Source organism: Paralichthys olivaceus, chromosome 10 (genome assembly GCF_024713975.1).
Source record: "Paralichthys olivaceus isolate ysfri-2021 chromosome 10, ASM2471397v2, whole genome shotgun sequence".
In the NCBI taxonomy this organism is placed as follows: domain Eukaryota; kingdom Metazoa; phylum Chordata; class Actinopteri; order Pleuronectiformes; family Paralichthyidae; genus Paralichthys; species Paralichthys olivaceus.
The window spans coordinates 1,010,758-1,025,000 of record NC_091102.1 but is presented as its reverse complement, the minus strand read 5'-3'; the positions used below and the strand labels follow the sequence as shown (position 1 = coordinate 1,025,000).

Genomic DNA, 14,243 nt, shown 5'->3' with positions numbered 1-14,243 from the left:
TCATCAGTTTGGTTTTAATTATTTTATTGATGTCTTTATATACAGTCACTGTCTTTATATACAGTCAGTGATCATCTTTATATACAGTCAGTGATCATCTTTATATACAGTCAGTGTCTTTATATACAGTCAGTGTCTTTATATACAGTCAGTGATCATCTTTATATACAGTCAGTGATCATCTTTATATACAGTCAGTGTATTTATATACAGTCAGTGATCATCTTTATATACAGTCAGTGATGGTCTTTATATACAGTCAGTGATCATCTTTATATACAGTCAGTGTATTTATATACAGTCAGTGATCATCTTTATATACAGTCAGTGTCTTTATATACAGTCAGTGATCATCTTTATATACAGTCAGTGATGGTCTTTATATACAGTCAGTGATGGTCTTTATATACAGTCATTGATCATCTTTATATACAGTCAGTGATCATCTTTATATACAGTCAGTGATCATCTTTATATACAGTCAGTGTATTTATATACAGTCAGTGAACATCAAATAAACAGTCAGTGATGGTCTTTATATACAGTCAGTGATCATCTTTATATACAGTCAGTGTATTTATATACAGTCAGTGATCATCTTTATATACAGTCAGTGTCTTTATATACAGTCAGTGATCATCTTTATATACAGTCAGTGTATTTATATACAGTCAGTGTATTTATATACAGTCAGTGATCATTTTTATATACAGTCAGTGTCTTTATATACAGTCAGTGATGGTCTTTATATACAGTCAGTGATCATCTTTATATACAGTCAGTGATCGTCTTTATATACAGTCAGTGATGGTCTTTATATACAGTCAGTGATCGTCTTTATATACAGTCAGTGATCGTCTTTATATACAGTCAGTGTATTTATATACAGTCAGTGATCATCTTTATATACAGTCAGTGATGGTCTTTATATACAGTCACTGTCTTTATATACAGTCAGTGATCATCTTTGTGATCGTCTTTATATACAGTCAGTGATCATCTTTGTGATCGTCTTTATATACAGTCAGTGATCATCTTTATATACAGTCAGTGTCTTTATATACAGTCAGTGATCATCTTTATATACAGTCAGTGATGGTCTTCATATACAGTCAGTGTATTTATATACAGTCAGTGATCGTCTTTATATACAGTCAGTGTATTTATATACAGTCAGTGATCGTCTTCATATACAGTCAGTGATGTATACCCTCAGGTGGCTGTAACATCGAGGGAGAGGATGAGAGCTGGGATTTCGGCACCGGTGCTGGTTTCTATGTTGACGCCACCCAGGAGCCGTGGAAATCAAACTACCGTATGTACTCGTACGTCACAGAGGAGGTGAGTTTGAATCCTCATGAACTTAATATTCCCTCAAAAATATCCTTCATTTCAACTAATGTGTGTTGTTGATGATCTGTCTCAGCTCGTCAAGTTGATCAACGCTAACTTCCCCACCGACCCAGACAGGATGTCCATCAGTGGTCACTCCATGGGCGGACACGGGGCGCTCATCTGTGCCCTGAAGAACCCTGGGAAATACAAGGTACTGTGTGGTGCAGAATGTGGTTTTCTTTATCACAAATCCTGTTTAACATGATGAGTCTGGCGTCTGTCTCCTTCAGGCTGTGTCTGCCTTCGCTCCCATCTGTAACCCCGTGCAGTGTCCATGGGGACAGAAAGCCTTCGCAGGATACCTGGGCTCCGACAGGTCCACCTGGGAGGTGAGAAATCTGTGGTCCTGCTCACGTTTAAGTTATTACTCGTCATCTTCAACCTTCACCTGAGCTGAGGTGACCTCACAGTGTCGTCATCAGAGGAGTCGAAGGAGATTATGAATCGTCTTCATTCTTTGTTTCATCGTTGTTTTCATCAACTCTGCTGCTCTACTTGAATATCGCTCCGATCGTCAGCCGGCGCCTGAAACTCTAAAAACCTATTTGTTTGAGAACACTAACAAACTTTCTGCATTTCGCCTTCACCTTGAGTATTTCAGCAATATTCGATTTATTTCATTTGTCACATACAGATATGAATCCAGCCCTTCTTCATTTTACACTTTCTGATTTTTTATAAACCAAATGATTAATCACAGCGTTTCTCAGACTTGATTGATTCTGTGACGGCAACAGACGAGCATGAGAACGAACGTCTCTCTCACATGCAACAGATTCCAAACCAGGAGACCAAAGACTGATAAGTACAAGATATTTTAGAATAACTTTTTTTCTGAAAGTCATAGAGACTTGGAAGTTGGTTCCATCTCCACTAATGTGGGTATGCCCGATCCATTGGTACCACCCGCAGGCTTCTACGACCTTTGGAAGGGGTAGGGTTAGGGTTGTGATTAGTGTTACATTTTTGGGTTGTGATTAGGGTTAGGGTTAGGGATGAAAACCTATAGGAGTTTAAGATATTCTTCAATAACTTTTTTTCTGAAGATCTTAGAGACTTGGAAGTTGGTTCCATCTCCACTAATGTGGCTATGCCCGATCCATTGGGACCATCCCCGAGCTTCTACGACCTTCGGAAATGGTGAAACCACCAAATCTAAAAAAAAAAGTACAAGATATTTTGGAATAACTTTTTTTCTGAAAGTCATAGAGACTTGGGCATTTCATGTTTAGTAAAGGGTAGCCTGCCACACAACCACGGTGAATTTCAGCACGTTTCGAGCAAGCAGCGCGGAGTTATTCACCTTATGGTGAACATGGGTTAGGGTTGCAATTAGGGTTAGGGTTAGGGTTGTGATTAGGGTTAGGGTTAGGGTTAGGGTTGTGATTAGGGTTAGGGATGAGTACCCATTGGAGATCAAGATATTCTTCAATAACTTTTTTTCTGAAGGTCTTAGAGACTTGGAAGTTGGTTCCATCTCCACTAATGTGGGTATGCCCGATCCATTGGTACCACCCGCAGGCTTCTACGACCTTTGGAAGGGGTAGGGTTAGGGTTGTGATTATTGTTACATTTTTGGGTTGTGATTAGGGTTAGGGTTAGGGATGAAAACCTATAGGAGTTTAAGATATTCTTCAATAACTTTTTTTCTGAAGGTCATAGAGACTTGGAAGTTGGTTCCATCTCCACTAATGTGGCTATGCCCGATCCATTGGGACCATCCCCGAGCTTCTACGACCTTCGGAAATGGTGAAACCACCAAATCTAAAAACAAAAGTACAAGATATTTTGGAATAACTTTTTTTCTGAAAGTCATAGAGACTTGGGCATTTCATGTTTAGTAAAGGGTAGCCTGCCACACAACCACGGCGAATTTCAGCACGTTTCGAGCAAGCAGCGCGGAGTTATTCACCTTATGGTGAATATGGGTTAGGGTTGCAATTAGGGTTAGGGTTAGGGTTGTGATTAGGGTTAGGGTTAGGGATGAGTACCCATTGGAGATCAAGATATTCTTCAATAACTTTTTTTCTGAAGGTCTTAGAGACTTGGAAGTTGGTTCCATCTCCACTAATGTGGGTATGCCCGATCCATTGGTACCACCCGCAGGCTTCTACGACCTTTGGAAGGGGTAGGGTAAGGGTTGTGATTAGTGTTACATTTTTGGGTTGTGATTAGGGTTAGGGTTAGGGATGAAAACCTATAGGAGTTTAAGATATTCTTCAATAACTTTTTTTCTGAAGGTCATAGAGACTTGGAAGTTGGTTCCATCTCCACTAATGTGGCTATGCCCGATCCATTGGGACCATCCCCGAGCTTCTACGACCTTCGGAAATGGTGAAACCACCAAATCTAAAAAAAAAAGTACAAGATATTTTGGAATAACTTTTTTTCTGAAAGTCATAGAGACTTGGGCATTTCATGTTTAGTAAAGGGTAGCCTGCCACACAACCACGGCGAATTTCAGCACGTTTCGAGCAAGCAGCGCGGAGTTATTCACCTTATGGTGAATATGGGTTAGGGTTGCAATTAGGGTTAGGGTTAGGGTTGTGATTAGGGTTAGGGTTAGGGATGAGTACCCATTGGAGATCAAGATATTCTTCAATAACTTTTTTTCTGAAGGTCTTAGAGACTTGGAAGTTGGTTCCATCTCCACTAATGTGGGTATGCCCGATCCATTGGTACCACCCGCAGGCTTCTACGACCTTTGGAAGGGGTAGGGTTAGGGTTGTGATTAGTGTTACATTTTTGGGTTGTGATTAGGGTTAGGGTTAGGGATGAAAACCTATAGGAGTTTAAGATATTCTTCAATAACTTTTTTTCTGAAGGTCATAGAGACTTGGAAGTTGGTTCCATCTCCACTAATGTGGCTATGCCCGATCCATTGGGACCATCCCCGAGCTCCTACGACCTTCGGAAATGGTGAAACCACCAAATCTAAAAAAAAAAGTACAAGATATTTTGGAATAACTTTTTTTCTGAAAGTCATAGAGACTTGGGCATTTCATGCTTAGTAAAGGGTAGCCTGCCACACAACCACGGCGAATTTCAGCACGTTTCGAGCAAGCAGCGCAGAGTTATTCACCTTATGGTGAATATGGGTTAGGGTTGCAATTAGGGTTAGGGTTAGGGTTGCGATTAGGGTTAGGGTTAGGGTTGTGATTAGGGTTAGGGTTAGGGATGAGTACCCATTGGAGATCAAGATATTCTTCAATAACTTTTTTTCTGAAGGTCTTAGAGACTTGGAAGTTGGTTCCATCTCCACTAATGTGGGTATGCCCGATCCATTGGTACCACCCGCAGGCTTCTACGACTTTTGGAAGGGGTAGGGTTAGGGTTGTGATTAGTGTTACATTTTTGGGTTGTGATTAGGGTTAGGGTTAGGGATGAAAACCTATAGGAGTTTAAGATATTCTTCAATAACTTTTTTTCTGAAGGTCATAGAGACTTGGAAGTTGGTTCCATCTCCACTAATGTGGCTATGTCCGATCCATTGGGACCATCCCCGAGCTCCTACGACCTTCGGAAATGGTGAAACCACCAAATCTAAAAAAAAAAGTACAAGATATTTTGGAATAACTTTTTTTCTGAAAGTCATAGAGACTTGGGCATTTCATGCTTAGTAAAGGGTAGCCTGCCACACAACCACGGCGAATTTCAGCACGTTTCGAGCAAGCAGCGCAGAGTTATTCACCTTATGGTGAATATGGGTTAGGGTTGCAATTAGGGTTAGGGTTGTGATTAGGGTTAGGGTTAGGGTTGTGATTAGGGTTAGGGTTAGGGATGAGTACCCATTGGAGATCAAGATATTCTTCAATAACTTTTTTTCTGAAGGTCTTAGAGACTTGGAAGTTGGTTCCATCTCCACTAATGTGGGTATGCCCGATCCATTGGTACCACCCGCAGGCTTCTACGACCTTTGGAAGGGGTAGGGTAAGGGTTGTGATTAGTGTTACATTTTTGGGTTGTGATTAGGGTTAGGGTTAGGGATGAAAACCTATAGGAGTTTAAGATATTCTTCAATAACTTTTTTTCTGAAGGTCATAGAGACTTGGAAGTTGGTTCCATCTCCACTAATGTGGCTATGCCCGATCCATTGGGACCATCCCCGAGCTTCTACGACCTTCGGAAATGGTGAAACCACCAAATCTAAAAAAAAAAGTACAAGATATTTTGGAATAACTTTTTTTCTGAAAGTCATAGAGACTTGGGCATTTCATGTTTAGTAAAGGGTAGCCTGCCACACAACCACGGCGAATTTCAGCACGTTTCGAGCAAGCAGCGCAGAGTTATTCACCTTATGGTGAATATGGGTTAGGGTTGCAATTAGGGTTAGGGTTAGGGTTGCGATTAGGGTTAGGGTTAGGGTTGTGATTAGGGTTAGGGTTAGGGATGAGTACCCATTGGAGATCAAGATATTCTTCAATAACTTTTTTTCTGAAGGTCTTAGAGACTTGGAAGTTGGTTCCATCTCCACTAATGTGGGTATGCCCGATCCATTGGTACCACCCGCAGGCTTCTACGACCTTTGGAAGGGGTAGGGTTAGGGTTGTGATTAGTGTTACATTTTTGGGTTGTGATTAGGGTTAGGGTTAGGGATGAAAACCTATAGGAGTTTAAGATATTCTTCAATAACTTTTTTTCTGAAGGTCATAGAGACTTGGAAGTTGGTTCCATCTCCACTAATGTGGCTATGCCCGATCCATTGGAACCATCCCCGAGCTTCTACGACCTTCGGAAATGGTGAAACCACCAAATCTAAAAAAAAAAAAGTACAAGATATTTTGGAATAACTTTTTTTCTGAAAGTCATAGAGACTTGGGCATTTCATGTTTAGTAAAGGGTAGCCTGCCACAAAACCACGGCGAATTTCAGCACGTTTCGAGCAAGCAGCGCGGAGTTATTCACCTTATGGTGAATATGGGTTAGGGTTGCAATTAGGGTTAGGGTTAGGGTTGTGATTAGGGTTAGGGTTAGGGATGAGTACCCATTGGAGATCAAGATATTCTTCAATAACTTTTTTTCTGAAGGTCTTAGAGACTTGGAAGTTGGTTCCATCTCCACTAATGTGGGTATGCCCGATCCATTGGTACCACCCGCAGGCTTCTACGACCTTTGGAAGGGGTAGGGTTAGGGTTGTGATTAGTGTTACATTTTTGGGTTGTGATTAGGGTTAGGGTTAGGGATGAAAACCTATAGGAGTTTAAGATATTCTTCAATAACTTTTTTTCTGAAGGTCATAGAGACTTGGAAGTTGGTTCCATCTCCACTAATGTGGCTATGCCCGATCCATTGGGACCATCCCCGAGCTTCTACGACCTTCGGAAATGGTGAAACCACCAAATCTAAAAAAAAAAGTACAAGATATTTTGGAATAACTTTTTTTCTGAAAGTCATAGAGACTTGGGCATTTCATGTTTAGTAAAGGGTAGCCTGCCACACAACCACGGCGAATTTCAGCACGTTTCGAGCAAGCAGCGCGGAGTTATTCACCTTATGGTGAATATGGGTTAGGGTTGCAATTAGGGTTAGGGTTGTGATTAGGGTTAGGGTTGTGATTAGGGTTAGGGTTAGGGTTAGGGATGAGTACCCATTGGAGATCAAGATATTCTTCAATAACTTTTTTTCTGAAGGTCTTAGAGACTTGGAAGTTGGTTCCATCTCCACTAATGTGGGTATGCCCGATCCATTGGTACCACCCGCAGGCTTCTACGACCTTTGGAAGGGGTAGGGTTAGGGTTGTGATTAGTGTTACATTTTTGGGTTGTGATTAGGGTTAGGGTTAGGGATGAAAACCTATAGGAGTTTAAGATATTCTTCAATAACTTTTTTTCTGAAGGTCATAGAGACTTGGAAGTTGGTTCCATCTCCACTAATGTGGCTATGCCCGATCCATTGGGACCATCCCCGAGCTTCTACGACCTTCGGAAATGGTGAAACCACCAAATCTAAAAAGAAAAGTACAAGATATTTTGGAATAACTTTTTTTCTGAAAGTCATAGAGACTTGGGCATTTCATGTTTAGTAAAGGGTAGCCTGCCACACAACCACGGCGAATTTCAGCACGTTTCGAGCAAGCAGCGCGGAGTTATTCACCTTATGGTGAATATGGGTTAGGGTTGCAATTAGGGTTAGGGTTAGGGTTGTGATTAGGGTTAGGGTTGTGATTAGGGTTAGGGTTAGGGATGAGTACCCATTGGAGATCAAGATATTCTTCAATAACTTTTTTTCTGAAGGTCTTAGAGACTTGGAAGTTGGTTCCATCTCCACTAATGTGGGTATGCCCGATCCATTGGTACCACCCGCAGGCTTCTACGACCTTTGGAAGGGGTAGGGTTAGGGTTGTGATTAGTGTTACATTTTTGGGTTGTGATTAGGGTTAGGGTTAGGGATGAAAACCTATAGGAGTTTAAGATATTCTTCAATAACTTTTTTTCTGAAGGTCATAGAGACTTGGAAGTTGGTTCCATCTCCACTAATGTGGCTATGCCCGATCCATTGGGACCATCCCCGAGCTTCTACGACCTTCGGAAATGGTGAAACCACCAAATCTAAAAAAAAAAGTACAAGATATTTTGGAATAACTTTTTTTCTGAAAGTCATAGAGACTTGGGCATTTCATGTTTAGTAAAGGGTAGCCTGCCACACAACCACGGCGAATTTCAGCACGTTTCGAGCAAGCAGCGCAGAGTTATTCACCTTATGGTGAATATGGGTTAGGGTTGCAATTAGGGTTAGGGTTAGGGTTGTGATTAGGGTTAGGGTTAGGGATGAGTACCCATTGGAGATCAAGATATTCTTCAATAACTTTTTTTCTGAAGGTCTTAGAGACTTGGAAGTTGGTTCCATCTCCACTAATGTGGGTATGCCCGATCCATTGGTACCACCCGCAGGCTTCTACGACCTTTGGAAGGGGTAGGGTTAGGGTTGTGATTAGTGTTACATTTTTGGGTTGTGATTAGGGTTAGGGTTAGGGATGAAAACCTATAGGAGTTTAAGATATTCTTCAATAACTTTTTTTCTGAAGGTCATAGAGACTTGGAAGTTGGTTCCATCTCCACTAATGTGGCTATGCCCGATCCATTGGGACCATCCCCGAGCTTCTACGACCTTCGGAAATGGTGAAACCACCAAATCTAAAAAGAAAAGTACAAGATATTTTGGAATAACTTTTTTTCTGAAAGTCATAGAGACTTGGGCATTTCATGTTTAGTAAAGGGTGGCCTGCCACACAACCACGGCGAATTTCAGCACGTTTCGAGCAAGCAGCGCGGAGTTATTCACCTTATGGTGAATATGGGTTAGGGTTGCAATTAGGGTTAGGGTTGTGATTAGGGTTAGGGTTAGGGTTGTGATTAGGGTTAGGGTTAGGAATGAGTACCCATTGGAGATCAAGATATTCTTCAATAACTTTTTTTCTGAAGGTCTTAGAGACTTGGAAGTTGGTTCCATCTCCACTAATGTGGGTATGCCCGATCCATTGGTACCACCCGCAGGCTTCTACGACCTTTGGAAGGGGTAGGGTTAGGGTTGTGATTAGTGTTACATTTTTGGGTTGTGATTAGGGTTAGGGTTAGGGATGAAAACCTATAGGAGTTTAAGATATTCTTCAATAACTTTTTTTCTGAAGGTCATAGAGACTTGGAAGTTGGTTCCATCTCCACTAATGTGGCTATGCCCGATCCATTGGGACCATCCCCGAGCTTCTACGACCTTCGGAAATGGTGAAACCACCAAATCTAAAAAAAAAAGTACAAGATATTTTGGAATAACTTTTTTTCTGAAAGTCATAGAGACTTGGGCATTTCATGTTTAGTAAAGGGTAGCCTGCCACACAACCACGGCGAATTTCAGCACGTTTCGAGCAAGCAGCGCGGAGTTATTCACCTTATGGTGAATATGGGTTAGGGTTGCAATTAGGGTTAGGGTTAGGGTTAGGGTTAGGGTTGTGATTAGGGTTAGGGTTAGGGATGAGTACCCATTGGAGATCAAGATATTCTTCAATAACTTTTTTTCTGAAGGTCTTAGAGACTTGGAAGTTGGTTCCATCTCCACTAATGTGGGTATGCCCGATCCATTGGTACCACCCGCAGGCTTCTACGACCTTTGGAAGGGGTAGGGTTAGGGTTGTGATTAGTGTTACATTTTTGGGTTGTGATTAGGGTTAGGGTTAGGGATGAAAACCTATAGGAGTTTAAGATATTCTTCAATAACTTTTTTTCTGAAGGTCATAGAGACTTGGAAGTTGGTTCCATCTCCACTAATGTGGCTATGCCCGATCCATTGGGACCATCCCCGAGCTTCTACGACCTTCGGAAATGGTGAAACCACCAAATCTAAAAAAAAAAGTACAAGATATTTTGGAATAACTTTTTTTCTGAAAGTCATAGAGACTTGGGCATTTCATGTTTAGTAAAGGGTAGCCTGCCACACAACCACGGCGAATTTCAGCACGTTTCGAGCAAGCAGCGCGGAGTTATTCACCTTATGGTGAATATGGGTTAGGGTTGCAATTAGGGTTAGGGTTAGGGTTGTGATTAGGGTTAGGGTTAGGGTTGTGATTAGGGTTAGGGTTAGGGATGAGTACCCATTGGAGATCAAGATATTCTTCAATAACTTTTTTTCTGAAGGTCTTAGAGACTTGGAAGTTGGTTCCATCTCCACTAATGTGGGTATGCCCGATCCATTGGTACCACCCGCAGGCTTCTACGACCTTTGGAAGGGGTAGGGTTAGGGTTGTGATTAGTGTTACATTTTTGGGTTGTGATTAGGGTTAGGGTTAGGGATGAAAACCTATAGGAGTTTAAGATATTCTTCAATAACTTTTTTTCTGAAGGTCATAGAGACTTGGAAGTTGGTTCCATCTCCACTAATGTGGCTATGCCCGATCCATTGGGACCATCCCCGAGCTTCTACGACCTTCGGAAATGGTGAAACCACCAAATCTAAAAAAAAAAGTACAAGATATTTTGGAATAACTTTTTTTCTGAAAGTCATAGAGACTTGGGCATTTCATGTTTAGTAAAGGGTAGCCTGCCACACAACCACGGCGAATTTCAGCACGTTTCGAGCAAGCAGCGCGGAGTTATTCACCTTATGGTGAATATGGGTTAGGGTTGCAATTAGGGTTAGGGTTAGGGTTGTGATTAGGGTTAGGGTTAGGGTTGTGATTAGGGTTAGGGTTAGGGATGAGTACCCATTGGAGATCAAGATATTCTTCAATAACTTTTTTTCTGAAGGTCTTAGAGACTTGGAAGTTGGTTCCATCTCCACTAATGTGGGTATGCCCGATCCATTGGTACCACCCGCAGGCTTCTACGACCTTTGGAAGGGGTAGGGTTAGGGTTGTGATTAGTGTTACATTTTTGGGTTGTGATTAGGGTTAGGGTTAGGGATGAAAACCTATAGGAGTTTAAGATATTCTTCAATAACTTTTTTTCTGAAGGTCATAGAGACTTGGAAGTTGGTTCCATCTCCACTAATGTGGCTATGCCCGATCCATTGGGACCATCCCCGAGCTTCTACGACCTTCGGAAATGGTGAAACCACCAAATCTAAAAAAAAAAGTACAAGATATTTTGGAATAACTTTTTTTCTGAAAGTCATAGAGACTTGGGCATTTCATGTTTAGTAAAGGGTAGCCTGCCACACAACCACGGCGAATTTCAGCACGTTTCGAGCAAGCAGCGCGGAGTTATTCACCTTATGGTGAATATGGGTTAGGGTTGCAATTAGGGTTAGGGTTAGGGTTGTGATTAGGGTTAGGGTTAGGGTTGTGATTAGGGTTAGGGTTAGGGATGAGTACCCATTGGAGATCAAGATATTCTTCAATAACTTTTTTTCTGAAGGTCTTAGAGACTTGGAAGTTGGTTCCATCTCCACTAATGTGGGTATGCCCGATCCATTGGTACCACCCGCAGGCTTCTACGACCTTTGGAAGGGGTAGGGTTAGGGTTGTGATTAGTGTTACATTTTTGGGTTGTGATTAGGGTTAGGGTTAGGGATGAAAACCTATAGGAGTTTAAGATATTCTTCAATAACTTTTTTTCTGAAGGTCATAGAGACTTGGAAGTTGGTTCCATCTCCACTAATGTGGCTATGCCCGATCCATTGGGACCATCCCCGAGCTTCTACGACCTTCGGAAATGGTGAAACCACCAAATCTAAAAAAAAAAGTACAAGATATTTTGGAATAACTTTTTTTCTGAAAGTCATAGAGACTTGGGCATTTCATGTTTAGTAAAGGGTAGCCTGCCACACAACCACGGCGAATTTCAGCACGTTTCGAGCAAGCAGCGCGGAGTTATTCACCTTATGGTGAATATGGGTTAGGGTTGCAATTAGGGTTAGGGTTAGGGTTGTGATTAGGGTTAGGGTTAGGGTTGTGATTAGGGTTAGGGTTAGGGATGAGTACCCATTGGAGATCAAGATATTCTTCAATAACTTTTTTTCTGAAGGTCTTAGAGACTTGGAAGTTGGTTCCATCTCCACTAATGTGGGTATGCCCGATCCATTGGTACCACCCGCAGGCTTCTACGACCTTTGGAAGGGGTAGGGTTAGGGTTGTGATTAGTGTTACATTTTTGGGTTGTGATTAGGGTTAGGGTTAGGGATGAAAACCTATAGGAGTTTAAGATATTCTTCAATAACTTTTTTTCTGAAGGTCATAGAGACTTGGAAGTTGGTTCCATCTCCACTAATGTGGCTATGCCCGATCCATTGGGACCATCCCCGAGCTTCTACGACCTTCGGAAATGGTGAAACCACCAAATCTAAAAAAAAAAGTACAAGATATTTTGGAATAACTTTTTTTCTGAAAGTCATAGAGACTTGGGCATTTCATGTTTAGTAAAGGGTAGCCTGCCACACAACCACGGCGAATTTCAGCACGTTTCGAGCAAGCAGCGCGGAGTTATTCACCTTATGGTGAATATGGGTTAGGGTTGCAATTAGGGTTAGGGTTAGGGTTGTGATTAGGGTTAGGGTTAGGGTTGTGATTAGGGTTAGGGTTAGGGATGAGTACCCATTGGAGATCAAGATATTCTTCAATAACTTTTTTTCTGAAGGTCTTAGAGACTTGGAAGTTGGTTCCATCTCCACTAATGTGGGTATGCCCGATCCATTGGTACCACCCGCAGGCTTCTACGACCTTTGGAAGGGGTAGGGTTAGGGTTGTGATTAGTGTTACATTTTTGGGTTGTGATTAGGGTTAGGGTTAGGGATGAAAACCTATAGGAGTTTAAGATATTCTTCAATAACTTTTTTTCTGAAGGTCATAGAGACTTGGAAGTTGGTTCCATCTCCACTAATGTGGGTATGCCCGATCCATTGGGACCATCCCCGAGCTTCTACGACCTTCGGAAATGGTGAAACCACCAAATCTAAAAAAAAAAGTACAAGATATTTTGGAATAACTTTTTTTCTGAAAGTCATAGAGACTTGGGCATTTCATGTTTAGTAAAGGGTAGCCTGCCACACAACCACGGCGAATTTCAGCACATTTCGAGCAAGCAGCGCGGAGTTATTCACCTTATGGTGAATATGGGTTAGGGTTGCAATTAGGGTTAGGGTTAGGGTTGTGATTAGGGTTAGGGTTAGGGATGAGTACCCATTGGAGATCAAGATATTCTTCAATAACTTTTTTTCTGAAGGTCTTAGAGACTTGGAAGTTGGTTCCATCTCCACTAATGTGGGTATGCCCGATCCATTGGTACCACCCGCAGGCTTCTACGACCTTTGGAAGGGGTAGGGTTAGGGTTGTGATTAGTGTTACATTTTTGGGTTGTGATTAGGGTTAGGGTTAGGGATGAAAACCTATAGGAGTTTAAGATATTCTTCAATAACTTTTTTTCTGAAGGTCATAGAGACTTGGAAGTTGGTTCCATCTCCACTAATGTGGCTATGCCCGATCCATTGGGACCATCCCCGAGCTTCTACGACCTTCGGAAATGGTGAAACCACCAAATCTAAAAAAAAAAGTACAAGATATTTTGGAATAACTTTTTTTCTGAAAGTCATAGAGACTTGGGCATTTCATGTTTAGTAAAGGGTAGCCTGCCACACAACCACGGCGAATTTCAGCACGTTTCGAGCAAGCAGCGCAGAGTTATTCACCTTATGGTGAATATGGGTTAGGGTTGCAATTAGGGTTAGGGTTAGGGTTGCGATTAGGGTTAGGGTTAGGGATGAGTACCCATTGGAGATCAAGATATTCTTCAATAACTTTTTTTCTGAAGGTCTTAGAGACTTGGAAGTTGGTTCCATCTCCACTAATGTGGGTATGCCCGATCCATTGGTACCACCCGCAGGCTTCTACGACTTTTGGAAGGGGTAGGGTTAGGGTTGTGATTAGTGTTACATTTTTGGGTTGTGATTAGGGTTAGGGTTAGGGATGAAAACCTATAGGAGTTTAAGATATTCTTCAATAACTTTTTTTCTGAAGGTCATAGAGACTTGGAAGTTGGTTCCATCTCCACTAATGTGGCTATGTCCGATCCATTGGGACCATCCCCGAGCTCCTACGACCTTCGGAAATGGTGAAACCACCAAATCTAAAAAAAAAAGTACAAGATATTTTGGAATAACTTTTTTTCTGAAAGTCATAGAGACTTGGGCATTTCATGCTTAGTAAAGGGTAGCCTGCCACACAACCACGGCGAATTTCAGCACGTTTCGAGCAAGCAGCGCAGAGTTATTCACCTTATGGTGAATATGGGTTAGGGTTGCAATTAGGGTTAGGGTTAGGGTTGTGATTAGGGTTAGGGTTAGGGTTGTGATTAGGGTTAGGGTTAGGGATGAGTACCCATTGGAGATCAAGATATTCTTCAATAACTTTTTTTCTGAAGGTCTTA

General features: G+C 41.8%; 1 protein-coding gene across 1 annotated transcript in view; it reads left to right on the top strand.

Moving 5' to 3' along the window:
• The window catches only part of esd (esterase D/formylglutathione hydrolase), a 110,764-nt gene that overhangs the window by 2,099 nt on the left and 94,422 nt on the right, over positions 1-14,243 (top strand). Inside the window, exons 5-7 of the mRNA XM_069533363.1 lie at positions 1,217-1,341; positions 1,427-1,546; positions 1,626-1,724. Coding sequence (XP_069389464.1) covers positions 1,217-1,341; positions 1,427-1,546; positions 1,626-1,724 — 344 coding nt within the window. The remainder of the gene's footprint in view (positions 1-1,216; positions 1,342-1,426; positions 1,547-1,625; positions 1,725-14,243) is intronic.